The sequence below is a fragment of the Thalia democratica genome, chromosome 7 (genome assembly GCF_965202585.1).
Source record: "Thalia democratica chromosome 7, ktThaDemo2.hap1.1, whole genome shotgun sequence".
Lineage (NCBI taxonomy): Eukaryota > Metazoa > Chordata > Thaliacea > Salpida > Salpidae > Thalia > Thalia democratica.
Window position 1 is genome coordinate 48,073,290 of NC_139171.1, and position 27,022 is coordinate 48,100,311.

The 27,022-nt window shown below is 27.5% G+C and overlaps 2 protein-coding genes across 4 annotated transcripts; both read left to right on the plus strand.

Moving 5' to 3' along the window:
- Positions 1-15,834: 15,834 nt before the first annotated feature.
- Positions 15,835-17,617, plus strand: LOC145840160 (ubiquitin-like modifier-activating enzyme 5). The gene is made up of 2 exons (XM_082947310.1): positions 15,835-15,924; positions 15,979-17,617. Exons 1-2 carry the CDS (start codon positions 15,835-15,837, stop codon positions 17,080-17,082), a joined length of 1,194 nt encoding a protein of 397 aa, XP_082803436.1. The 3' UTR covers positions 17,083-17,617.
- Positions 17,618-18,048: 431 nt separating this feature from the next.
- LOC145840267 (zinc transporter ZIP11-like) lies at positions 18,049-24,202 on the plus strand. 3 transcript variants are annotated; one of them, XR_014370104.1, is made up of 5 exons: positions 18,049-18,304; positions 20,223-20,552; positions 21,064-21,336; positions 21,808-23,375; positions 23,596-23,636. XR_014370104.1 is itself a non-coding variant. In XM_082947459.1 (4 exons), the coding sequence occupies exons 1-4, from the start codon at positions 18,055-18,057 to the stop codon at positions 23,724-23,726; spliced, it is 984 nt and encodes a 327-aa protein (XP_082803585.1). In that variant the 5' UTR covers positions 18,049-18,054; the 3' UTR covers positions 23,727-24,202. The 3 variants fall into 3 exon arrangements, 2 of the variants coding, with proteins under 2 accessions (XP_082803585.1, XP_082803586.1); XM_082947459.1 differs by lacking the exon at positions 21,808-23,375 and having other exon boundaries at positions 23,596-24,202; XM_082947460.1 differs by lacking the exon at positions 23,596-23,636 and having other exon boundaries at positions 21,808-23,519.
- The last annotated feature ends 2,820 nt before the right edge of the window (positions 24,203-27,022 follow it).

The following is a 27,022-nucleotide window of genomic DNA, read 5'->3' on the forward strand; positions in this document are numbered from 1 at the left end:
TAAACATCTTAAAGGGTTTTTCCACGCCTGGTAAGATACCTTTAAAATATTCAAGTTGACTTTTGATAATTAAGGGTGTATTTATATATTGAGTTTGACTTGCAAACAAAATTAAAATATTTTTTATGTTTATAATTAGCTGTAAAACTTTTTAGTATATATTTTTTTCATGCCTTAAGTACTTATTTGACGATAAAAGTTCAAACTGTGTATACATACGTAAAACAAATGTTTTCTTAAAATAATCATCTTTTAAGCACTAAAATGTTTAACTAAATGTTATTGTTAAACACAATTTGTCTTAAACAAAAAAAGTTTTAATTTTTTTCACATTGGTATTTGTATTAAAATCAAACTATTAAGTTTATCACTTGCAATTATTTTTTGGCCGATCATTTCTAAAAACTTCATTAAATTAGTTTATCTTCTGCAAGGTTACTAACTGTTGTTTACAATTTAGTTAGCAATGAATAAGTCTTGTCTAGCTTCTTAGTTATAGCATTTTTTCTCAAGTTTCTTAAAAAAGTATTTTTAATTTAATTTTTACAGGAAATACATTGTGAGCAGCTGAATTCGTTTTGTAAATAAAATTTTGTTTAATTATTTCTTACTTTATTTTTTACATGTTAATTTGGATCAACTCTGTTATGTTGAGTAATTACTAAAACATTTTGTTAAAATTAAAACACAAAAGCATTGTTTTTTCTAGTGTAATAGTTTATTTTTTAAAATAACGTTCTTTTATTGTATGATTAAAATGAAATGGTGTTATAAAATAAAAACCTAAATTCCAAATGTCGTAAATTAAATACAACAATAAGTTGTAACATAGATATTTAAGAGCTAAGTTTGGATTACTTTTTCAGAAGATTTACGTAAAAAAGAAAAAATCTTGACCAAAGCTCTGAAAATATGCAACGTATTTCCGAAAGAAGCCAACAAAAACCAAATCACTCAGTTGTGCAACGGAGAGATAAGCATTAAAACTGTGGCCACACTTGCAATGCTGGCAAAAATATTCAACCTAAAGACTCAATCTGAAAAAACTTCTAAATATATACAGCGTTGCTTCACCATGGTTGCAGAAACTGAAGGCTTTTTAGAACTGGATATTTGGCTCGTGAAGAAAATCCTGTCAAGTTCTGAGTTGAACACCACTTCGGAATTGGAAGTCATGAAAGCAGCCAGTGCATGGATATCTCACAAGAATGATGAAAGAAGCCAAGACTTGTTCGTTGTGTGACTTGTTCTTAAAAGTTCGTTTTACCTTGCTGCCCGAACAAGTTTTGAAAAAAGTTTTGCACAAGTCCAAATACAAAGACTCTTATGTGTTTCAAAGAAATGAAAAGTGTCTTCTGCTCGCGAAAGAAATATTGAGAGATAAAGATAGTTTTTATCAAAAAAATCCGCTTTTAAACCACACAACAAGGTATTGTAGTCAAACAAAGTATAAACTTTTACTATCTGGACTTAAGAAGACAGTTAAAAAAAAAATTTAAGCAAGAATTTATCAAGCTAACGAAAAAATTTTTAATAAAATTACAAGAATTACTAATTTTCCCAAACAAGCACTAAAATACGGTGAACAACATTTGGTAGTTAATGTCAAAAATGGGTTTTACTTATTGTTTGTCAGTTTAACACAGCTATTGGAAGAAGATATCCATATCCACAAATATTCCATCATCAGCAACGATTGGAAATACGTTAGCGTCATCCGTAGCGATCGCAGCCACTTCAGTGCTTGTGCGCTCATGGACAAATTATACCTTGTCGGTGGAGTCGACAGGTTCAATAAACCGGTCGAATTTTGCATCGAGGTGAACACCACGACCCGCAAAAACCTACGCGTCAAAAAGCTAATGAAGCTAGGGTGTGGGCGGGTTCGGCAGCGTTCGAAGGGAGAGTGGTTGTTAGCGGAGGACGCAAGGGAGACGCTGATTCGAACACCGCTGAAGCTTACAACCCTGTAAACAACACGTGGTCGCGCATTCCTAATATGGTGTACGGCAGAACTGGCCTCGCATTGGTTGCCGTCAGAGACAAGTTGTTTGCCATTGGCGGAAATTTCCAAGCGACGGCTGAGGTTTACGACGGGAATAAGTTCTCTCAACTTAAATACTCGGATTTGTTGCATGATAGATTAAACTGGATAAACAATGCTGTTGCGATCGGTAGCAGAATTTTTATTTCTAATACTGATTATGTTGGATCACAATTAGGAGCGGAATATTCGAAAAAAATGTTATGTTTTGATACAGAAAAAGCACATTGGTACGAAATACCAATTGAAATTCCACAGAGTGTAAAGTGGTTCATATGTATAAAAGTACCGTGTGTTTAGTTTAAAAAAATGTATGACTGTAAATCGTAGTAGCTGACTGTATAAAACAATTTTTACCTCTTTAACTTGAAATCTGTGATTTATTATTGTTTGTTTTTCCATTGTATATTTTTATTGTATAAAATGATACCTATCTTTTTATAAAACTATGTTTACTAGTGTTTTTATACATCAAATTGCTAGCTTAATTATTAAATCTAAAAATTGTCTTGGTTTTAAGTTAAATAGAATTAGAATAAATTCAAAATGTGGATTTCAGTGTTTGACTATTTGAAGTTTTAAATTTAGAATTAATCTAAATATATCTTTATCTTGGTTAACATTCAAACAATATAAGTTAAGCTAAGACTAACTTTAAAAGCCATATAAACTTACTTTATTTAGGTATATTAATAGTGTGAGTTCGATTAAAACTAAACAAATACACTTGCATAAAAATTCAACTTTTGAAAATAACAGAAATATTACCGATACTTTATTGACATTGATTTACTGGAAACTTTCTAAATTTTTTATTTAAAAACCTTTGTACCAGTAATAAAACATATTTGAACTTATGTTTGAATAGCTCAAACAGAGGTAAGCAACATTTACAAAATTTAGTGAAATCCGGCCCGCAAAAATGTAAAACTTCGACCTGCTAAAGCAAATTTTGAAACTACAATAGATACTTGAGGTTTTGAAATGATGAGCAAAATAAAAGTTTTTACCTAAATTAATGGGAGTTTTGAAGCACTTACATCTAGCAAAAAACAAAGCTACCTAGAACTAATGTTTTGTTGAAATGAAATAGAAAAAGTAATTTTCGTGAACTTTAAAAAATTAAATTACACCGGCCCACCGAAGACTAACTATTTACACATCTGGCCCGCCAACCAAAAAGTTTTCTCACCCCTACTTAAATGAAATCGAATATCTTTGTAGTTTAAGTTTAATGAATTTTCTAATATGTTCTGATGCCTAAAAAAGTAACCTTGTAAAGTCGAACTTTCTTGTATGATAATGTTTTTTGCGTCGTAAACATTAGAAAAGACAAATAAAGGTTACCTAACTTTAACAAGTATAGACCCTCCATTGAAGTACAGGCTTTGGCTCTGATATATTTTTGCCGATTTTTTTTACAGTATTTAAAACCAACCTACTAGCTGTCTTGCCAATTTGGAGCTGTTTTGAACGTTTTGGTAATTAGACTAGGCTGACATCACTAATCATACCGGCAAACGGTTTCGCCGATGTTTTCTAAAAGGAAAATTATGTCAAACAACGTTTTTTTACTAAAACTAAATAGGTTTTATTAGTCGTAAGACTACAAATATAAAAAACGATATAATAGAAAGTATACAGTAACCTCTCGCTTATTTACGCATATTGTGTTCACAGAAAAAATGCGTAAAGATACGAGATATCGTTAAGATACGAGAGGTACCAAGTATACTTACTATAATGGCTGTTTTTCGATATTGCTTCTAGTTAAAAGCAGACTGGGTACTTTCCCACTTTTAACAATTTGTTTACTTTATTTATAAATTTTAAAACAAAAGATAAAACTATGCATCTATTAAAAATGGAGGATTTAAATTTATTTAAAATAATAATACTTTTAGAAAAATTTTACTAACTTTAAAAATAATTATATTTTATCTTTAACTTTATTTATACGTGACTTATTTGATACTTAACATTTATATTCTATTCCTTTTAGCAAATTCAATTTATAGTTAAGCATATGTTTACAATTAAGAAACGGTGTGGTGTATATATTACTTTGTTTCCACAGCCTTCTACAGAAATATCCATTTGGTGCTGTAATGGATTTCTTTTTTTGAACAAAAATATATAAAATTTTTAAAAATGTTTAATAAAAATTGTTTATGTTAATTTGACCTTTGCCAACTTAAGGATAAACTTGTCTTGCATTGTATTAAAGATATATAAATGAATTTTTTGAGTAGGAATGAAATTTCATGCCATAAGAATTTTGAGGAATTGAAATTAAAATTTTTACTTTTTGAATTTTTTAGAATTCTAGAATGCGTAACTAAACGAGAGTGCGTAACGTCACGAGTGCGTAAAGATGCGAGAGATTACTGTATTGTTTTAAAACAAGCTAAAACCCTTTAAAATTTTAATTTAATCGAGTAATTGGTGTACATTTAAGAAACATTTTTAGCTACAAAAGTTAAGTTAGCTTTTAAATCTATGGTTTGTCAGGCTTTCAAAAATATTTAAAATATTTGTTTTTAAAAGCTAAAAAATTTATTTAAAACCTTTTAAAAAATCATTATAAAGTTTTCTGAAAAACTAAACTTAAATTAGTTCTTTTTTGCTTAAAAACATACATTTAAGCTTGCTGCAGTTGTAAGAAAATATGCATTTTGTTGTATTTTAAATGATCGCCAGGGGGCGTTAGACGATTTTATATCAAATTACACTATAAAACTTTAAAAATGTTTGTGATAATGCTCATTAGGCCCTAGCTTGCGCACTACGCGCAGTTCGATATGTTGTTCTTTATTTTTGTTTTTGGCTCAGTTAGCCATAAGATCGTGCAAAAAGCACACTAATTTTAAGAACTTAAGACACTGATTGAATTTAAGAACTTTGTTATGATTGTCATTTTATAAGAACTTTATCTTTATTTGTATAACTGTATTGTAATGTGCTCAGTTAGGCCATAAGACCGTGCGAGATGCACATTAACTGATTATAAGAACTGTTTTATTATTTTATAAGATCTTGATGTTTATTTGCATGATTGTATTATATTGTGCTTAGTTTAGCCATCGTTGTGCATGAAGCACGACATATATTAAGACTCTGTATTATTAGTAGTATTTTTAGTAAGACCTATTTTGTGCTTAAGATTGTGTCATTAAGACACTTTAAGAACATTATTAAGACATTTTAGTTTGTAGAATTTGGTGTTTACTTGTTGTGTTTATATTCGCAGTTTTATTCTACTGATAAATTGGCTGCTTTATTATTTCTACTTCCTAATTTTCACATTAACATCACGTTTTCAATAAACTCACTTCATTAAAGAAATTATATATATTAAGTTTATTACATACTTATTAATTACTAAGTTAAACCTAATGAGTAAGGTAAATTCAGTAAAAACCTTAAAAGCTAAACGCGCTAAGCGTTTAGCACAAAAAAGGGGACTTCCCCCAATTAAAGGTAGTTCCTACCTCAGGCCCTTTAGGACTACACAGTTGGGTAAATTGGTTATAATATTTATATATTGTTCAAAGCGTTTAGTTACTGAATTTAAACATTAAACTTTTGCCGTAAACAACTTGAGAATAGTGTTTACAAAAAATTTATAATCAATAAGTTTAAGAAAAATAATTCACTCTTCTCTAAAGTTAAAACTTGAATTTTAAAAAGTTAAGAGTTTTATTGAAAAGAAGTTTTAAAAGACAAAATTGAATGAATAAACAGATAAAAAAAATTAAAATAAACGATTGTTATCAAATATAAAACATAATTAAAAACTGTTTACTTCTTTTATTACTATTTAATTTCTTTTAATGCCTTAACTAATACTAAAAAAAAGTAATACAAAGTTATTTATTTGTTTTCTTTAGTATTTTTTACTTACCTCCAAAAAATTGCACTTAGTTTTAATATAGTCAAAATAAAACGTATGAAAGTCTCCAAACCTAACGACTTTTTTGACATGTTTATCGTTTTTCTTTTTTTTTGCAATTGTTGTAGTCGTCTACTAGTGTATGTTAAAGCTAACAATAAAAATTTGTAGCGCTCTAATCCAGCCACGCTTAAAATTAATTTTATCATAATCTGTTTTATGTTTCCGCTGTTCATGGCGGGTGGTCCTTTCCTTACCTTACAAAAGTTGAGGTTGTCCAAATTTCTTTTAGTGAATGTATGAATAATAATTAAAATATTTTAAAATACTCTGATGTTCTAAATTTTTTAAACTGTTTCAACTTTTTTTACTGACTATAGTAAATACTGTTTTAATTACAATTATCATTTTAAACATAACAGACGTTGTTCTACAGAATATAGTCTTACTTTTATAGAGTTTAACACAAACTATCTTTTATATAAAACAATGCCTATACTATTTATAGAAGTATCTAATAGTTGGTGTCTAAAAAATAAATTCACGAATTGTATCTTAATTCTTCCAATAATTTTCTTAATTAACTTTATAAGAATATGTTGTTCTTAAATTGTTAAGGTATAATGCTTTTTTTTTAGTTTATAAAAAGCAATTTTTTATAAGATATAATGTAAAATAAAATTCTAGTTTGCTATTACTCTAAGTCTGACAATTTTGTTTCTAAGATAGCGGTGAAACTTTTTTAGTCGGCGGGTCGGCGTTGTTATAAATAGTTTTTACTGGCTGGGCGTGTAATTTAAAAAGTCTCTAAAAAGTGTACTATAAAAACATATGTGATTTTTTTTTACCTTACACTACTAAAAGTTTTTGTATTCTAATAAACATTAATACAAGCTAATATTCATTAAAAAAACACAACTCAAACTATTCGATTTTAGTTTTATGTTATAAGTAAAAGCTTGTAAAAAAATTCACAATTTTAATTGAATGTACGAATAAAAACTAATTAGCTATTAGAAAATAAAAACATTCATACAAGTTAGCTTATTTTTCTGCTTTTATTTTTATTTTTTCAATAGGTTCTGTTTTTTAAGAGTTACTGTTAATTTAAAAGTTTTTAACCATTTAATATTTTTATATAACGTCATGTTTCAACTAAGGGGATTTTAACATGTGTAAGCCCTGATGATTTTATCTAGTAGGCATCTTTAATGTTATTATACATTATAAAGGACCCACTACAAAAGTCAAACCCCAAATCAAAGGAAATTATTGTAAAAAGCAAAGCAAAAGAACTTCTTTAGAAATAAATAAAAAATTCCAACTTGGCATTAAAGAAATCGAAAATATCAGGTTTTAAATTTTGGATAAAAAACAAATACATAAAAAAATGCTATCCAAGCTAAGGTAATGCTTGTTTGTCTAATAAACTTTTTTTACTTTCCACTATTCAAATCTAGAAAAAAAAAGTGTTTAAGGCAGGGGTGGACTATGTGGTGGGCCAAATGTAACATGTCAAGAAAATTTTCTGCCTGACACTTGTGTTTAGCTTAAAATAAACTAATGCTGTAAAAGTAAGTTTAAGCTTTTTTATATGATATACAATATTTGTTTTTATGTAAACTCTGCTGCATACTTTATGTTTATATACTTTACTATATAATATCTGTTAGTAGCAGTGTTAAAAAGCTGGAATCCATGAAAACAAAAAAAAACTTTGAAACTGACAATTTAGGCAAAAAGAATATGGAATTCTAGAAACTTATTAAAATTAAACAGAAATTTCAAACAATGTTATTAAAAAACCTATAATTCTAATTAATTTTTCATTTATTTTAAACATATAAAATTTTAATTAGATTTAAAAATACATCAGAAGTTAAAATTTTTGTGTATCATTTAAAATTTTTTATAACTAATAGTTATATAAAGTAGCTTAACAGTATGTTTTGAATGATGCTATACTATCTAAGACAGTTTTTTAGCTTAATTTTAATTTTTTTCTTGAAATGCACCAAAAACTTGTTCTTAAAATAACCTGAATTTTTTTTCTAATTTAAAAGTTTCTTACATTATTAAACTTAAAAAAAAATTCTTTGGAAATAATGTATTATGTATATTAAAAATTAAAAGTATTACTTTTCCAAAATGTTATGGCCATAAAAAAAATAAAAAAACTTTTACTTTTTAAGAGTCTGGCTAAGAAATGTTTCTTGATATACTAAGAAGATTCTGTCTGAAAGAATTAAAAAAAAAAGAATAAAAAAATTATTTAAAAATAAACAAAAAATAACAGTTTTTACAAAAATTTCTTATATGCTATGTTAATGACCTTTATAATTTTTTTAAGTTTCAAGTTGATCTATTAAGTAGTTATGGCATTATCAGGGTTGCCGTTAGCAATTTAGGCTAAAAAACCTGGAAAAGCCTTGAGATTTTAACAATTTTAACATGTTCAGTAGTAAAATTTCAATTTGACACAAAAAATCTATTAAACAGATAAAAATGTTTTGTCATCATCAGAATTTTTTTATTCAAAAACACTTTTAAAGTAGGTTTTCAGTATCTTTTTGATGTTTTTATACTATTTCACACAGTTTCTTACAAATAAACTTTTAACTAAAAATAGACCCAAAAATGTGTACTTTTGAAAACCTTGAGAAAGTTTGCCAGAAATATTTGGCAACCCTGCATTATAGAAAAAAACTAAAAAGTGTACAAATATATGATTTTAAAAACATTTAATTTTTGTATCAGGTTTGCCAAACATACAAGATAACTCATGATAGTTTTGAACAATTATGAAAAACTCAGGATAGTTTTAGGTTCTTTTAATTTATTGTCTTAGAATTTTTTTTTAAATTTTGAATGAGATTTAGTTTATTCAGTTTTTTTGTAACTATATATTCTAGCAAACTTGCTTTGCTAGAATCTTTATTAGTAGAAACTAGCTTGATATTTTGGATATTTATTGTTTTTATAACCAGATTTATTATAAAACTTAATTTTTATTAATTTTGAAAGCAAAAAAAAATTTATAGCCTTGAAAAAAATCAGTATGACTCATGACAGTTTAAGGTCACTCAAGACAGTTTTTTGACTTAAAGAGTGGTAACCCTGTTGTAAACTCTGGTTTTTAAACCTTTACCCTAACTTTACACTAGGGTTTCCCAAACTTTCTTTTATAAGGTATCCTTTTAACTTTGAATAAACTAAAAAGGCTATGACCCCCTCAAATAACATTTCTCAAGTTACTACCCTTAAATTGGCTCAAGACCTCTTTTTGGTTGTTCTTTATTTGTAATATATAGTGTAATTTTCAAATTATATCCTTATGCTCCCAAACCCCTTGAAGCTTATGACCCACTTTGGCAGGCCCTAGTCTAAGGTTTTTGAATTTTCCTGTAATATGTAGTTAAAAAAAAACTACTCCTTAATACACTGATCTTTTATTTTGCTTATCATCATCAACTCCAGAATAACTACTGTAAGTTTTAAACTATGATCTTATTGCCACTTATGACTCCTTTGTTAGTCATTACCCACATTTGGCCCATTTTGCAAAACCCTGGTCTACACTTACAAAAAGCATTAAATTAATAATGCATCATATGTTGCTAATATATAACAAATATAATATTAAACACATGACAATTAAAATTCTGACAATTCAAGTTCCGACAATGAAAATTATTTAAAAAGTATTTATAGGGCCAAATTAAAAAAAAAAAAAACTATATGTAGGTTTAAATAATACCTACAGTTTTGTAATTGCATAAAATATATATTAAAGAAGGTATATTAGAGAAGAATTTTATAGATTAATAAAAATTACTATATTTTGAAGCTAATTTTTACCATACATCTGAAAAAATTTAAGTTTAGCAAAAAGAAAACAAGAGGTCTGTAAGTATTAACTAGACGTACATACTTTTATATATTTTTTCAAATATATTTTAACTTTTGAGTTACGGCCCTTAATTTTTTTTTAAAGCTTGAGTAGTCTTGCACCCATAATATTGACAATATAAAATGCTACTAATAAGTGGCCCATTGGTCTAGCGCTATGATACCTTGTATTAGAAGGGTGACCAAGAAATGCGGGTGGTCCTGAGTTTGAATCTTGAAAAGTCCTTTTTTTTAGTTTTACCTTTTGTTTGTTTTTGAAATTAAACTTAATTAACTATGTTCAACTATATTAAACTACTTAAGTTGCTAGGTGACATTTTTAAAGCTCAAATAAATAATATGTTGAAGTTTGCTCATATTTACTGCATACTTTCTTATAGATTGATTAAAAAATATAAAATGCAGAGTACTACCATAAAATTTATTTGGAAAGTTTCTAACAATTTAAAAATTAATAAGTTTTTAAAACTTTAAAAAATTAAAATATTCAATTAAAATAAAACATTCCATTCAATACCAGATATTTCAAGATTACAGTTAAAATTGTTTATATTTGTATAATAATTTAATATTTTAAATAATAATTTTTATTTAATAAAACCTGCAATGCACTCATAAGAACAAATATAATTATATAAAATGAATAGAATTATGTGATTTTAATTTTTGAGTTTTTTAAGTGTTTTTTATCCCTTGTTTAGAAAAAAAGAAATAAATGTTGTAATGAAGATGGTTTTACCAAAGTTTCCCACATGTTTTCTTAAGGCACCATTTAAAAATACTAAAATAGCAATGCCCCCCTCTAATAACATTTCTTAAAAAACTACCTAGGACCTTTTTTTACTCTTCACAATCACCTCCAGAATATTTAGTGTAAGTTTCAAATTATGGCCTTATGCCTCCTCCCTTAGCAGCATTTGGCTCCCTTAAAATAGGCTACTTTGGAAATCCCTGATCTAGTGTAAGATTCAAATTTATCAGTAACATCTGAAATGAGTGACAAAAAAATATAATTTTCTCTATTTCTTTGATATCCCTACATACCAGGGACGTAGCTAGCTCAAAAAAGTTACAAATCTGAAAAAAAAATCAAGAATAATGTGTGAAGACGTCATAACGGGAATAGAGTAGTTTTAACTACCTTTAATTTTATATGAAAGTGTGCAGTATTGTTAAAAGTTTAAAATTAAATTGAATGTTGAACTAAAATGAATAACTGAATACAAGGAAATTTGTACTGCTCTTAACCCCTATAATTCTTTATGTTTTGAAACTTTTGTGAACCTATAAAACTTTTCATTTATAATAAAAACAGTAATTAAGATTTTAACTTTAATAGTATTACTGATAGGCCTAAAATATATATTATTGAAAACAGTTTCCCCAATTCAGAAAAATTTTGCAAAAACTGTTGCTTTTATTAGATAAAAATCATAATTTTTAGGAGTTAGATAAAAGCAAGAGATATAAAATAAAAAAGTTCACAATATTAGATAAAATTCAGTTGTACAATTACTTTATTTTGTCAAAAACAATTCATAAAGAAAGGAAGACTACTCGACTTTGTAAATGTTATTTCTAGCTTTGGTAGCATAAAGATTTAAGCTTTAAAAAAGAAAAGACTATTTTCTTACTAAAATAAAATTTATTAAATAAAAGCTGTAAAAAAGATTCAAACTTTTTTTTTTACAAAACAAACTTGTTAAATAAAAAAACTTGTTAAATAACCACAAACTTTAGGTATTAAGCATCAATGTTTTTCAGATACCATGTAAAACATATGAATAAATTCAAACATAATGATTTTTGAACGTAAAATATATTACTTTTTTTTTTAATTTGTTATGAATCAATAATACAACTATACACTTGTTAAAATAAATAGTATTAACTTATTCTTTTTAATCTTAGATTGAAAAAATTATATAAAACTTATTTAAAAACCTTTTATCATTTATTAAACATAGATCAGGGTTTGCAACTCAGTCAAAAAATCTTCCCTGAGTGACTAGAAACTTCCCTCAGTAACCTTAAACTTCCCTGAGTTTCCCTGAGTATTTTTTAAATCCCTAAAATTTCTATTATTTATTAAAAAAACACAATGTTAATTCTAAGAATATTGAAAAATTTGCTGCAAGGCTTAAAAATTTCTAAATAAGCACTTAAAAATAAATAAAAATGACGGTTTTAAACAAAATTTTGAAACTTGATTAACTTAATTCTAGATCTGGAAAAAAAAATTTCCTGAGATTTTATAAAAAATCTTAAAATTTCTCTGAAATTTTTAGAAAAAAACAAAACTGCCCTGAGTTTCCCTGAGTTTAAAAAAAAAATCAAAAATCCCTGAGTTTCCCTAAGATTTTCTATAACTTGAAAATTCCCTGAGCTCCCTGAGTTCTTTGAGTGTGTGGCAACCCTGATAGATTAAAGAATTAAACTGATATATTTTATAAATTTAGTAAACCACTCTAAAATTTATGAACTTATTTTAAAACAACAGATACAATACATATTCTTGATATGTTTAAAGATAAAATAAAATACAAAAGTCTTCATATTGTAAACAACAATGCTTGTAGAAAAATAAAATTTACAGTATTTTTTAAAAACAAGTTGAAACAAACTTTATATTTTACATAGCTGTCTAAAAACATCATTTAAAGAGCTTTTTCTTGAATTACTTATCTGGAACTCTTTGTAACAAACTGAACTTCAGATTGATTGACTTTGGTTATAGCTTTGAGTGTCAATGGTACCAATTGGGTGGTTTTACTTTCAAATAATATTTGCATAATTCAAACCTTAGAAAACTTATTAACTTTTAAACTTAGTTTTAAAAACCTGTAAAACAACAATATTTGTTAACATTTACACATAGTGTACCAAGTTTACAGTAGTAATACAAATAAAACTCAAAAATAGATTTGATAGTTTCTAATCTTCTTGATGAAACTTCAGGAAATGATATTATCATCACTGTTTCAAAACTTTTTCATTTTTGTATGTTTGTCAACCACAGGGATTTAATCTTAAAACATTAACTCAGAGAGTCAATTTGATTTAAAACAAAAGTTAATTCTTCATGTTAGTTTACTTTGAGGTTCATCTACTTTAAAATTTATGTTGTTATATATCTTCTATCTGTATTTGCTCTTTTGTAACACAAAAAAATGTAAATTTCAAAAAATGTTAAATTCTTTTTGACTCACCACAAACATTTCAATAGTACAAGATCCTCTCTCACACTTACTTTTTTTATTCTCTTGCATCATTTAAACAAAATCTACAGCTTTTAAATACATTTTTTTACAATAGTCTGCTATTTGATAACAGAAATCTACACTAACCAATTTGTATACACTTTAGATGTATTCAATTTGTTCAATATTTACGACACTAAAAGTGCTAGAGAGTACAGTTAATGTAAAAATTATATCTCATGAGTGCAAAACTAAGTATAAACGATTACTTAAAGCTGAAGAAACAAGGTATTAAAAGAAATCAAAAGAAAAGCAAGTTTTTTTTGCACAAATGTTTACGTTTCTGTAGATTTGCAGAAACCTACTAAGCTACGTGTCTGCTAAATACTAATAAGTTATCTAATTGCTTTTTGTCGTCTTACTTACCAGCAGGTAGCTAAAATCAATTTTAAATGAAAACCCTAGTTTTTATCTTATGAAAAGTTCCTCATTATAATCTGGAAAATTACTTTAATAAGTCCTAGTTTCTTAAGAAGGGTGCCTGCTTGAATGGAAAATTGCAAGTTTAGAAAAACAAAGAACAACACTGAATAAAGTTAATAAAAAAACCCAGGTATTTATCTTTTTTTGCTTAAGTCAAAAATTTTATATTTTATTTTTAATTGCTCATGGTAAAAACTTATATTGTAGTATATAATATGTAATTTAAGATAAAAGCAAATGGTGTAAAAATAATCAATCCTGACTGTAGTAGTTGTTTAATGCAATTAATTTGTTATGACTTTATTTGCATAACGATGTTTTGCTGCAAGAGCAGTTCATCAGACAGAACTTAAGCTGCAAAAAGTACAGTAACATGATTTATAGATAACAAAGAAAAGTTTAGTACTAGTAGTGTTTACTGAACAGATATAATATGTTTACTAATCAAAATTACTATTATAAAACCAAAATTGCAATATAATATATTTAGTAGTTCAAGTGTAACAAACAGTATTTTAAAACTTGGTTTGTTTTAATAGCTATATTACGCAATGCATAATCATATATACTACTGTAATTGCTATAAAAATAGTTAATAAATAGTGTTTTTGTATTGTACTTATTTAACTTCAAAGTATTATTTAGTTTTATGTTTTTATTGGCACATAAAAAAAAAGCCTTTAAAACAGGGTTTTCTAAAGTGGGTATTATTGATCTTTAGGGGATTTTGGCTATCAGGGGCATTATTTAGTAAGGAAGTGAAAAATTAAATAACTAACTAATTAACTAATAAACGGGCAATATCTATTAAATGGGGGCAATTTTTTTAACTTTTGCCAAGAGGGAGGTTGTAAAAGTGAAATTAGGAAACTCAGGATTAACATTACTATGATGTTCTAAGATATATTAGTATGTAATATACTACTACAATGTTAAAAAAAAACAAAAAACTTTATAAAAGATTAAAGACATGGTCTAAAAGATTTGTTTTTAAATTAAATATAGAACCATGTTTTACCAAAAGCATGTGCAAGTTAAAAACAACATTATTTAAACAATAATTTAAAGTTTATAAATGAACAAAACTCTTTTGAAATTTGCAATAGTATTTTGTATAAATTTTTATTTTTATCATGCAAAAAAAAATTGAATGTAAACAATTTATAGTTTCAAGTATTTTTATAAAAAAGTTATAAGATAGTTTTTGTTCTCCAATGCTTCTAAGTTTTTTCTATTGAATTGAAAAAATACATATTTAAGTTTTTGAGTTAGAGAAACTTCTAAAAAAGGTTTTATTAGAAAAAAATGTACAGTAAATGGTTTTTTATTAAAAAAAAACTCGTGTGGTTCTATTAAATATTAAAATTAATTTATCACAAACTTTTTTCTCGTTTTACAGTTTAAAGCTAATTCTAGAACACTTAATATAAGACTTTAAATAAAAGTTTTATATATATATATATATTTTAACTAAAAACAAATTATACAGTAATCTTCCTTTATTCTACCAACATATGTTTCTGTGTGTCAACGAATCAACACACTTCAACTGGGTTCTGTAAAAAAATGATTACTGTAATGAGAGAATAGAAGCATAGAATAAAGTAGGTGTATACATGTTTTAATTAAAATAAGATATTTTCTACAGATAATAGTTATTAATAGGTGAAATACTTAATATTAAATCCGACTGTTATAAAACTGTATGATATTTGTGATTATTAAGTTTAAAATAAGTAAAGTAAGCTAAATTACACAACAAAATATAATATAAACAAACAACTCATGTTAATAGGAAAGATAACTAATTCAAAATTTCAAACTAATTTAAAACAAATAATTGTTTGTTTATATTATGTTTTGTTGTGTAGTTTAGCTTAATTTACTTATTTTAGACTTAATAATAACAAATATCATATAGTTTTATAACAGTCGGATTTAATATTAAGTATTTCACCTATTAATAACTATTATCTGTAGAAAATATCTTATTTTAATTAAAACATGTATACACCTACTTTATTCTATGCTTCTATTCTCTCATTACAGTAATTATTTTTTTACAGAACCCAGTTGAAGTGTGTTGATTCGTTGACACACAGAAACATATGTTGGTAGAATAAAGGAAGATTACTGTATAATTTGTTTTTATTTATATTCCAGTGAAGTTACTTCACTTGTTAGCAAACAATTAAACCTAAATTTTGAACAGTTATATATTTTAACTCCATAAAACATTTAAACTGCTAATAAAAACATTATCTAGAATTTTTTTATAAGTTAATATTCTATACTTTGGTTTAAAAATGGACTCTGCTAAGTATGAAGAAAAAATAGCTGCTTTAGCAAAAGAAAATGCTCTTTTAAAGCAACAATCAGTTGAATTCAAGGATCAAGTTAAAAGTTTAGAAAAGCTATTGACAGACAAAACAAATGAGCTTCAAACAAAGCATGTGCAGAGAGAAAAGATTTTAAAGATGAGTTCCGAAGTACTTGATAGCAACCCTTACAGCAGACTGATGGCGTTGCAGAGAATGGGAATAGTAGACAACTATGAACATATAAGAAATTGTACTGTTGCTGTTGTAGGCATTGGTGGCGTTGGCAGTGTTACTGCTGAAATGTTAACTCGCTGTGGTATAGGCAAACTAATTTTGTTTGACTATGACAAGGTGGAGATTGCAAACATGAACAGACTTTTCTTCCAGCCACAGCAAGCTGGTCTAAGCAAAGTTCATGCTGCTAAAGAGACTCTTGTCCACATAAACCCTGATGTCAAGTTTGAAGTCTATAACTACAACATAACTACTACTGACAATTTTGATCATTTCATGAGCCGCCTTAAGAATGGTGGTATTGATGAAGGCACTTCTGTTGATATTGTGCTGAGTTGTGTTGACAATTTTGAAGCTAGAATGGCGATCAACATGGCTTGCAACGATCTGCAACAAACTTGGTATGAATCTGGCGTTAGTGAAAACGCTGTGAGTGGTCACATTCAATTAATCAGACCGGGTGAAACTGCCTGCTTTGCTTGTGCCCCTCCTTTAATTGTAGCCATGGGAACAGATGAAAAAACTCTCAAAAGGGAAGGTGTTTGTGCTGCAAGCTTACCAACAACAATGGGAATGGTTTCATCAATGTTAGTACAAAACACTCTCAAGTACTTGTTAAAATTTGGAGAGGTTTCAGATTATCTTGGCTATAATGCACTTAAGGATTTTTACCAAAAATATTCTTTGAAACCAAACCCAGACTGCGACGAGAAAGTCTGTCGTTGCAACCAAGAATCCTACATTGAAGAGTTAAAAAACAGACCAGTTGAAGAAGTCACAGAAGTAGAAGAAGAGGAGGTCGTGTCTACAGAAAACGAATGGGGAATAGAGTTATGTGGTGATGAGGATAATGATGATGTTGATGAAAGTACGAACAATGATACTGGTTTAAAATATGCATACACAGTTCCTTCTAGACAAAATAAGGAACAGGAAAAAGAAGAAGAAAAGTCGAAAGTTGACTTGAGTGACCTTATGAGTCAATTAAGCTCTATGTGAACTTTATTTGGTACTATGATGACTTATTTGTTTTCAATAAATTGGTGTATCTAAATATTAGATAAAAAAGTTTTACTTCTTAGGGTTCAATTTTGTTAAAACTTAAAATTTTTTTTTACTGTTTTAATATTTATTAGCCTAATTAAAAACTCAATTCATTCTTTGAAAGAATAATTTTTGGTGAAAGCGGTTTAAGATTTAGTGAACTTTTAATGGTGCTAAGTATTATGTAATTAAAAACTCAATTTCTAATAAATTAAAATCTTTGATAACATATGAAAAGTAAATAGATAATCTAGTTTTAGTTAAGTTTGATTTAATACTGTACTATTACAATATCAAATTTTTTATTGTTATGTATTTTTTATGTTTTATAACAATATATGGAATGTTTTTTTATATGTTAAAGCTACTATCTAACTCTATTTAAATTGACTAAATTTATATATATATTTTTTTGTAATGAACTACAAAATATTATTCATCCAAAAAATACTTTCTATACAGATTAAAGTTGTAGTTACTATTAAATCAAAAATACTAATTTTGGATGAATATTTTTTAGCATAAATAATATTTAAGTATTTTTAACATTAAAGAATTGTAAAATTTGAGATTGCTTGATCAAGTAGATCTATAATGCAGTTTTATTAATTTATCTTTGATATACTGTATAAAATGTGTTCTGAGTTAAAAATGAAGAATTCCAATTGTATGTTTATTACCTGCTCAAATAAATAATTTTATTTGTTAACATACGTCAACTATGTTTAGTAAAAGAATAGGCATTTTATACTATTTCAAATTGATTTTTATCAAAGAATAAAAACTTTTTATGAAAACATTTTTTGATGTTTATTTCTGAAAATAGCTGAACTAAATTTAAAGTACTATTGTCTTGTTCTGTGTCTAAGTTTTAATTTCATCTGTAATAAAGTTTATCTAAATGCTACCCAGATCATAACTTTTAACATGATCCAAGGCTATTCTCGGGTGACGCAAGCGTTTCTGGGAACGCTGCTGACATGGTTCCTGACAATGCTGGGCAGCGCCATGGTGTTTGTGTTTTCTTCAGCGCGCAGAACCGTTCTTGACGGGTCGCTCGGGTTCGCCGCGGGAGTCATGCTTGCCGCTTCCTACTGGTCGCTGCTCGCGCCTTGCATTGAGATGACCGAGTCGTCAGGAAGCTACGGAAATCACACCTACATTCCAGCAATGATAGGTAAGTGATGTAAGATGTGTTTATTTATCTTATGTATTAGATTTTGAGTAAAATGTTAATGCAATACGTTAATTAAGCTTTTAGTTTACGCAAACTGGTTTACTTGTAAACAGATTTTTTAATATTATTTTTTAGAATATATAAAAAACGATATGATAAATATAGAGCTTGTTCATTTAAAAATACATACAGGGTTGCCACTTTACCTGAAAACCTGGGAAAACCTGGAATTCGACAATTTAGGCAAAAAAAAACCTGGAATTTGAGAAATTTTGAAAAAAACCTGGAATTTTGATCAAAAAACCTAGAAAAACCTCGAATTTTTAATAATTTTAACATTTTTAGTAGTAAAATTTCTATTTGACACAAAAAATCTATCATATAAATAAGATTTTTTTGTTATCATCAAAGATTTTTTTTAAAACACATTTAAAATAACTTTACAGTATCTTTTCAATGTTTTTATACTATTTAGCACAGTTTCTTATATAGATATTTACTTAAAACTAAAAATAGACCCAAAAATGTGTACTTTTAAAAACCTGGAAGAAATTTGGAAAACTAGGAAAATTTTGAAAAAAACGAGTGGAAACCCTGTATATACAGTGTTGCCACTCATTTTAGTTATTAAAACTTCTATATGCAAGTTTTTTTATACTAACTTTCAACAAAATTCACTAAATGCTGTTTTTACTAAAAACATAATGTGTTTCTGGATGTCTTTACTGAAGATTTCGGGACAAACTGTTGAGATGTTTGTTTAAAAAACATTAGATTAGTTGATTAAGATAATTCACATCATTAAATTAAAGCTAATATATTATAAAAATAATCTAAAGTTTAATTTTTGCTTGATAAAATGTTAAAGCAAGTTTTAAAGATTTGTTATAAATTTAGTTAAAAAAATTTAGTTGGCATGAATAAGTTTGATGAAGTAAATGGTTAAAATAAGCTGGAGAAAGAAAGCATTAATACCTTTTAGTGTAATAAATAAGTAAGGTAGGGAATAATTAGTATCATTTTTGGTAAAAAGAAATTGAAATATTAAAAATATAACATAATTTAGCTTAAAGTAACCCTGACAAGTAACTTATTAAAAACTTGAATTCAAATTGATAACTAATTTTAAAATGTTCTAAAGTATTAGATTTTAAAAATATTTTAGCAACAAATTGTTGGCTCAAGTTTAAACAAGTAGCGATTATAGAAATCATAGGTGTTATTAATTTTCTGCTATTAACAAAATTGTAAATTTGCAACGGTTTTAACTTTTAGAACAACTTGGATTATTTTTTTAAAACATTTAGTAGATAAAAAACTAACAATTTAAGATATTGTTTTCAAAATTAATATTTCAAGCATTTTTGTTCCGTGCTGGGAAACATTACTGGTTCTACCTAATCACTCAAAAGTTTTAATATACTTTTATAAATTTCAAACTGTGTTTTAGAGGATTATAAAAATTCATAATTTTTAATGATAGTTTTGATGATATAGTAAACTATTTATTCTCGTAGTTTGTACACCCAGTGTGCACCGAAATCATTTATTTAGCCCATTTTATTAATCAACTCACTATGCGTTTACAGATCTCAGAAACTTTAGTTTTCTGGTTTTTAAATTTTCTGCATATCATAATGCGTAGGAGGTGCTTCATTTTCTTTGGTTCAGTTCAACTTAATGTGAATTATACTCATTTTGCTTTAGATGTAGCATCCTTGTAAAAATTATCATTGTTGGCTTCGAATACTAAACTTGCAGGCTTTTTTCTTTTAACTCTTCTGCATTTTAATTTTTTTGTGTAGGAGGTATTAATCAATTTGTTTTGTTTTAGCTTATATTGTGAATTATTCCCTTTTTTAATAGCATCCTTATAAAAAGCCACTAATATTGGCTCAAAATACCAACAACCTGGCAGGTTTCCTAGTTGGCGCCTTTTTCGTGTACTCAGCAGACATCATGATGGACAAATTAGGCTTGAGCGGAAACCTGATTGCCTCCGTGGCTGGCAACCCGAAAAATTACAACGAAAATTTGGACGCCAACAGCGGCGTGGACGAGATGCCGTCCCAGGAGGAGGAGTACAACGGGGTGAAGATGCGGAGGAAGATGAGGCACTCGAGCGAGGAGATAAGCGACATGGAAGACGGTATAGTAGCTTCAAGAGCGGAGAAAGTCGACAAGGAAGTTTCGTGGAGGCGGATTTTGCTGCTGATAATCGCCATCACGATACACAACATACCCGAGGGTGAGAGTTTTGTTTTTGGTTTTTGTTAGTAAATGTTTGAAGAATATTTGGTTGAATTCGTTTCACAAGAATTAATTGACGAAAACAATTTATGTGTTAAGTGAATGTTTTATTACGGTGTTTATAAGATTAACCGGTTTTACTTTTAATTAACTTGTTGGTGTACAAAGTGTACTAGAGAAAGTTTTTATAAATAACATTGTTTTAAATGTGATTAGTTTGTTTAAAGTTTTCGTTATAAAATTTCGTTTCCGTTTATGTTATATTTTTTATAGTTAATCCTATTCTCCTAGTTAGACTTAACTGTTAAAATTGCAAGAATCTAGGTGTCTTTTTAATTTGTTTTGTATTCTATTTTTGTGTTTTTTTAGAATTAAATAACTAAACTTAGTTTACTAAATTTAGAAAATAGTTACAGTTATAGACTGCTTTTTTTTACTGTTGGGAGGAGTTTAAAAAGTTCTAAGCAAAGGTAAAGTAATTAAAATTCTACAACAAAAATAATTTACAGGACTGGCGGTGGGAGTTGGTTTCGGCGCCATCGGAAAATCCAAACTGGCCACTTTCGAAAACGCCGTCTCACTGGCCGTCGGGGTGGGGATACAAAATTTCCCTGAAGGACTGGCAGTCAGCCTGCCGTTGAGGGGGGCGGGCGTCGGGGTGTGGCGCGCTTTTTTCTGGGGTCAGATGTCGGGCATGGTGGAGCCCGTGGCCGGGTTGCTAGGCGCGGTTTTGGTTGGGATTGCTGAACCCGTTTTGCCGTACGCGTTGTCGTTTGCTGCAGGTTGTTGTGATTTCATAATGTATAATATTTATTGAAAAAAAACCTATTTGAAATTTTGGTATTTACAATTAAGTAGTCCTCATTGTATTTAATAAACGTAAAGTTTTCTAAGAAACGTATTTCAGAGTTTAAAAAGTTTAAAAAAGATCTCAAAACAACATTGCACACTGCTATCTATACAGTATTCAAATCAGTTAAATTGAAATGCAGATATATAATAAAACAGAGCTGCATAGATTTGTATATATATGTATATCTATATAAATTGATTGAAATAATTTTAGTAAGAGTTCTAAAACACAAATAACTTTACAACTATGCAGTTTGTAAAATCTCTTTGTAAAGTTTTATTAAATATAACTCTTTTATTATGAATTTTAACTTAAATGTCATATTCAAACTAATTCATGCAAAATTTTGAATAATTTAACAGTTTCAGTACAACTTACACTAAAATAAATAATTATACAGAAAAATATTTTATTGAAATTTGGACATGAGTTTGACTTAGCAGTCCAACGTTCAGATAAGTTTTTTTATTATATTTTTCGAATGAAGTAGTGACGTGTGTAATCATATGTTGGTGTAAAAGGGTTATTATGCTTATTGTGAGCCCAAATGGTTGTGGTTTTTTGAATTAGATTTTAATCTTTGAATAAATATCAATTACAATATGATTGTCAAATACATTAAAAAAAATTATCTCATAGTTTTAAAGTTTTTGAAAAAACATTTGTGCATAAACTACTTAACACATTTAAAAAGTGTTTTTCAAATGCATACACAAAATTTGTAAAAAACCTGTAAAAGTAGGTTATTTGAAATTATAAAAAAAAACTGTTAGAATAGCTATTTTGTTTCTATATCTAACTTAAGCATTATGATGTGCACAATGAAATAAATTTTAAGCACACTTTGGAAAGTACTTACCTAGACATAATTTACGAAAACAAAAAGCTGAAGAACTTTATGATTAATTAGATTGAACGCTTTTGTATGAATGAGATTTAATTATAATCGTACTTAAACATTTTTAAAAACAAAGAGAATCACTGTTTTAAAAATAAATAAAAATATCTAGGTTAAAATAAGACAATGAATTAATGTGTTCCATTAGATTAAACTAAAACTTATTTTCAATAGTATTTATATCTTTAATCTGGTGACATTTTTCTTATATTTGTAAGTTACTAATTGTATTAAAACCTAAATAAAATAAAGTAGTTTTAGATGATGATTAAAGTCCTAGAATTTTATATAGAATGTAATAACACAATGAAAGTTGTTCTGAATTCTTTTGAATGTCAAAGCTTACTAAAAATCATGCAATTTTTTTTTGTTACAGAATTCAAAGTTTAAACGTGATATGTTAAAGTTTTTTTTTTTGTAGATTTGATGACTGTATACAATTCAAATTAAAAGCATATTTTAAAACTATCGGTTGTTTATTTAAAACTTAAGTAAATTAATTTTTCCCAAGTTAATAAAAGTAAAACAGATAAAATATGTATTTATTAAGGGTTGTGAAATAAAACATTGTTAGATTCATCTAGTAAAAACCTCAGAACAAACTGAAATTCATCATCATTAATGATGAGTTTAAACTAATAATTTATAAAAATACACAACTTTGAAGCATTTATAAGTTATTAATATGAATAATTAACTGTTTTTAAAATAGTGTATATTTTTATATCCTATTTTAATAGATCATGTGTTGATATATTAAAAGTACTGTCATATACGGATCCTTAATTAGTAATTTTTTTTAATTAACTTAACTTTAAAAGTTTGGTGAGTTCGTTATAGAATGTAGTTTAAATGGAGACCTGTTTGAAAAATGTAACTTTCTACTTTTAAAGTTGTATAGTGAGTGATAGCATGACTTGATTTGTAGTAGGTTAATTGAACTATGTTTGAAGTTTCGAAGAAATGATGACTATGTTTGATGAAAAAACTAGGTGTGATAATTATTGAAAAAAATAAAGATGAAATAAATTCCTTCTACCTAAAAAATTAACAACAGAATATATAGTGAAGTAAGCTAGACTAAAAATTATGTAAAGCTTAATATAGTTTAATTTTTGGAAACTTTGATTTATAAATTTACTGTGTTTTTGACAATTAAATAAAAATCGACCATTTAATGTTTCAACTGTGCTGGTCATTAAAAAAAAAATTCAAGCTACTCCTAATTATCTTAAACATTCAAAATTGTTCAACTTGTTAATTATCATCATCTCCTTTATTTTGATACAGGCGCGATGGTGTACGTGGTTAACGACGACATTCTTCCCGAGGCCCACTCCAGGGGAAACGGAAAACTGGCATCCCTGATGAGCGTAATCGGGTTCATCGTAATGATGGTGCTGGATGTCGGGTTGGGTTAACTAAACAGCATTTTGCAGGGTTGCCAAAAGTCCCGGAATTCTAGAAAAACCTAAAGTTTGACAATTTAGGCCAAAAAAAAAACATAGAAAAACCTAGAATATTGAACAATTTTTTTAAATACCTTGGCAACCCCGCTCTTGTGACCCTCTAGTGCAATATTTTTAAAAATAATTTAAACAAAGTGTAATCAGTTATTGCACAAGTTTATATTTGTATGCAGTATTTCAAACGCTTGAGCTCTTTCGGAATAGTTACACTTTGTAGAGTTACTGATTTTATAATTTTTTTTCTACTTTTTTTTTGAGTGCTTTTTTATTCTGTTTCGAAGCTAATGAGTGTCCATGAAGTTTTTTAAATAGTACATTTTCTAATTGTGTTAAAATAGTTTTATTGCGTAAATTATTTTTTGTGTTTTTAAATTATACAAATACATATATATCTTTATTTTTAAGCTGTTTGTTTTATACAAATATAACCTACTAGTAGCAACTAAACTATTTAGTTAGTCACAACTTTCGATATTAAAAGTACTTTTTTTTTATGTTAGACAGTGTACTTTTTTAATTGTGTTATTTTACTGTACATAGTATAGATCGTTACTGTTTTGAAAAATTATGTTTTTGTTTTCAAATATTTCTTACCTCTTAAGTTAATATTATTTGTGTAGCATCAGCGTTTACAGTACATATTTATTCAAAAACTAAAATTAAAAGTAAATTTATGTTTCTTATTTCTTATTCTTAGTAGAGCAAAAAATTGATTCAGTAAAGTAATAATGTATCTAAGTTTTTATCTTTTAGCTTATATTAACAAAGTACAGTAAAATATACTTAAAAAATCTCAATTTATTGATATTCAAAATTTGTCGTCATACTTTTAGTTGCTTCATCAAACTTTGTTTTATAACATTCCATTTAATAAACAATATTTACGTTTTTATTTTTTTTAAAAATCTTTATGCTTTTTGAACCTATCTTTGGTTTTGATAAACCTAAGAAAAAAAATATTTGAAATATGTATACTAAAAGTAAAGCTAACTTTAAGCAACGAATGCTATTTCCGATGAATGGGTTTAGCTGAGACGGTTTTTTCCGAGCGTGTAGTATTGTTTATAAGGTTAACAAATTTGTATCTGTAAAAAAATACATCTTTTTACTAATATCGTTTCGTTTAATGGAAAACGGCTTTATGCTTTTGAACACGTTATTGAGTGCTTTTAATTTTTAAATATTGAAGTATAATACTTTTTGTCGTGTTTTTTTAGTCCCAAGATGTGGCAGTCTTTTGTACAAAATGCACCGCATTTGTTGAACATATACTATTGCGGGATGATGTAGTGTTTAAAACCTTATTAAAAAAAGGTTTATTTTATAACCAATAAATTGATACAAAATCGCACCGAAGTTAATCACGTAAGTTTATATCATGTTTTGAAGTTTTTAATAAAAAAAATATTGATAATTAGTTTTCAGTGAAACTTAATACAGCTGAAAACAGTTCGCTGATCAGATTACGCTTGTCAAGCAAGATTTAAGAAAAATTGTGCACATGTAAATCTTACTACGCCTGTTCAAGTTGGATGATTGTGTTCCGAGTTGTAATGTGAACTCACATCTAAAAGCTACGATTTTTTTACCCGTACTTCAGCTACAGAGATGCAAAGAAAAGCACATGCCTTTGTATATTGCTTTCATTGACTCTATTACGATCTATTAAGCGAAACGAAGACGCACTTTATACTAGGGTTTCCCAAATCTTTTTAATAAGGATTGAAGAAATTGAAAAAGTTATGGGACCCTTTAATATAATTTCCCTAAAACTATTTTAAAGACCTTTTTTATGCTTTTTATCATCAACTACAGAAATCTAGCTTAAGTTTCAAATTATGACCCTTTACTAGACCCTAAATATCTTAAATAGTTCCTTTTTGAGCATTCTGACCCACTTTGGAAACCCTGCTTTATACATTTTAATCATACGTCAGATATATATTTATACCCTTTATAACCACTCTACCTCATATGCCAGCCTACCATTTTTGACAAACCTTACCTTTATAACAAACAATTTGTATATTTTTATTTACAGTTTTTCAAAAATCTTTTATGGTAAACATGAGGTATGTAAAAGTTAAATGCGCTGTTCATTATATTTGTTTATTTTTTTTAGGATTCTGCTGTTTATTTATATGTGTTTTTTGTAACAACTGTTTATACTGATGTTTTATTTTCATTTAGTTGTTTGTTTATAATAAAATGTTTATTTATTGCGTTTCAGTGGTAAAGATTTAAAAATATTAAACGGTAAATTTGAACACAACAATTTTTCGCTCCAAAGTTCACACTCAAGCGCAAGTGCGCACCTAAGAAATCTACTTAAAAAAAGTCACTTTTTAAAGTTGTTTTATCAATTAAATAAAGTATAAAAAACAAATCATGCACTTTTAACAGTTATTTTTACTTTATTACTTTATAATCCGTTTATGTTTTAGTATTATTTAAATTTAATTATATTTCTTTTATGTCAGTCGTGCGTCTTTTACCACTGGACGTTGGTAGGTCTCCTTCTAAATCCTTTAGGTTTCTCATATTGATAGAACATATTGTCGTTTTCACCGAAGTTATTATTATTTTCCTCGAAAGCTTCATCCTCCCACACCGGCATCAGATCGTCGTCGTGATCAACCGTGAACCTCGGGCGGTCCCAGCTCGGGTCGTACCATCCCTCGTCGGTCTTCTTTTGGTTCACCGGCGAGTCAAAGCCGTCCTCAGGTGTTGAGTCATCATCGAAGTAACTTTCTTCAAACCATTTCTTTTCCGTAGCAGCTTGTCTATCAGTGGCATCAAAGTAAAAGTCATCATCAGGCATTAAGCCGTCATCGTAGTCATTATGCGTTAGATAAGGTCCCCTGTAGAAATATATAGTTCATTTCTAAGCCAAGTTTTTAAAAGGTAAACAAAATATAACACGTTTGTTGGAAAAGGACAAAATTTTATAAAATGTTTCAATAAAAAAAATTAGTGAGTACTTTTTAAAATTAGTTATAATTTTTATAAAAAAAAACTGACAATGAGCTTTATAGAAACTTAATATTTTGCTCAAAGCAGGCAACTTTTAATTGAAACTTAACTTAAACAAGACACTATGTAACATAGAAAATTTACTTTTTATCGTCGTTTTGACTTTTGTCAGTCGTAAATCTCGGGCGGTCCCAGTTTTTGTCGTACACTTCATTATTTTCGGTTTTGTCATCAAACCTGTTTTGACTCTTGTCAGTTGTAAATCTCGGGCGGTC

Excerpts from the sequence above, each read along its gene's own strand:
- LOC145840160 (XM_082947310.1), top strand. The coding sequence starts at position 15,835 with ATGGACTCTGCTAAGTATGAAGAAAAAATAGCTGCTTTAGCAAAAGAA. Across the intron at positions 15,925-15,978 it reads CAGTTGAATTCAAGGATCAA|CATGTGCAGAGAGAAAAGAT; the intron begins GTTAAAAGTTTA and ends CTTCAAACAAAG.
- LOC145840267 (XM_082947459.1), top strand. The coding sequence starts at position 18,055 with ATGATCCAAGGCTATTCTCGGGTGACGCAAGCGTTTCTGGGAACGCTG. Across the intron at positions 18,305-20,222 it reads CTACATTCCAGCAATGATAG|GTTTCCTAGTTGGCGCCTTT; the intron begins GTAAGTGATGTA and ends ACAACCTGGCAG. Across the intron at positions 20,553-21,063 it reads GATACACAACATACCCGAGG|GACTGGCGGTGGGAGTTGGT; the intron begins GTGAGAGTTTTG and ends AATAATTTACAG.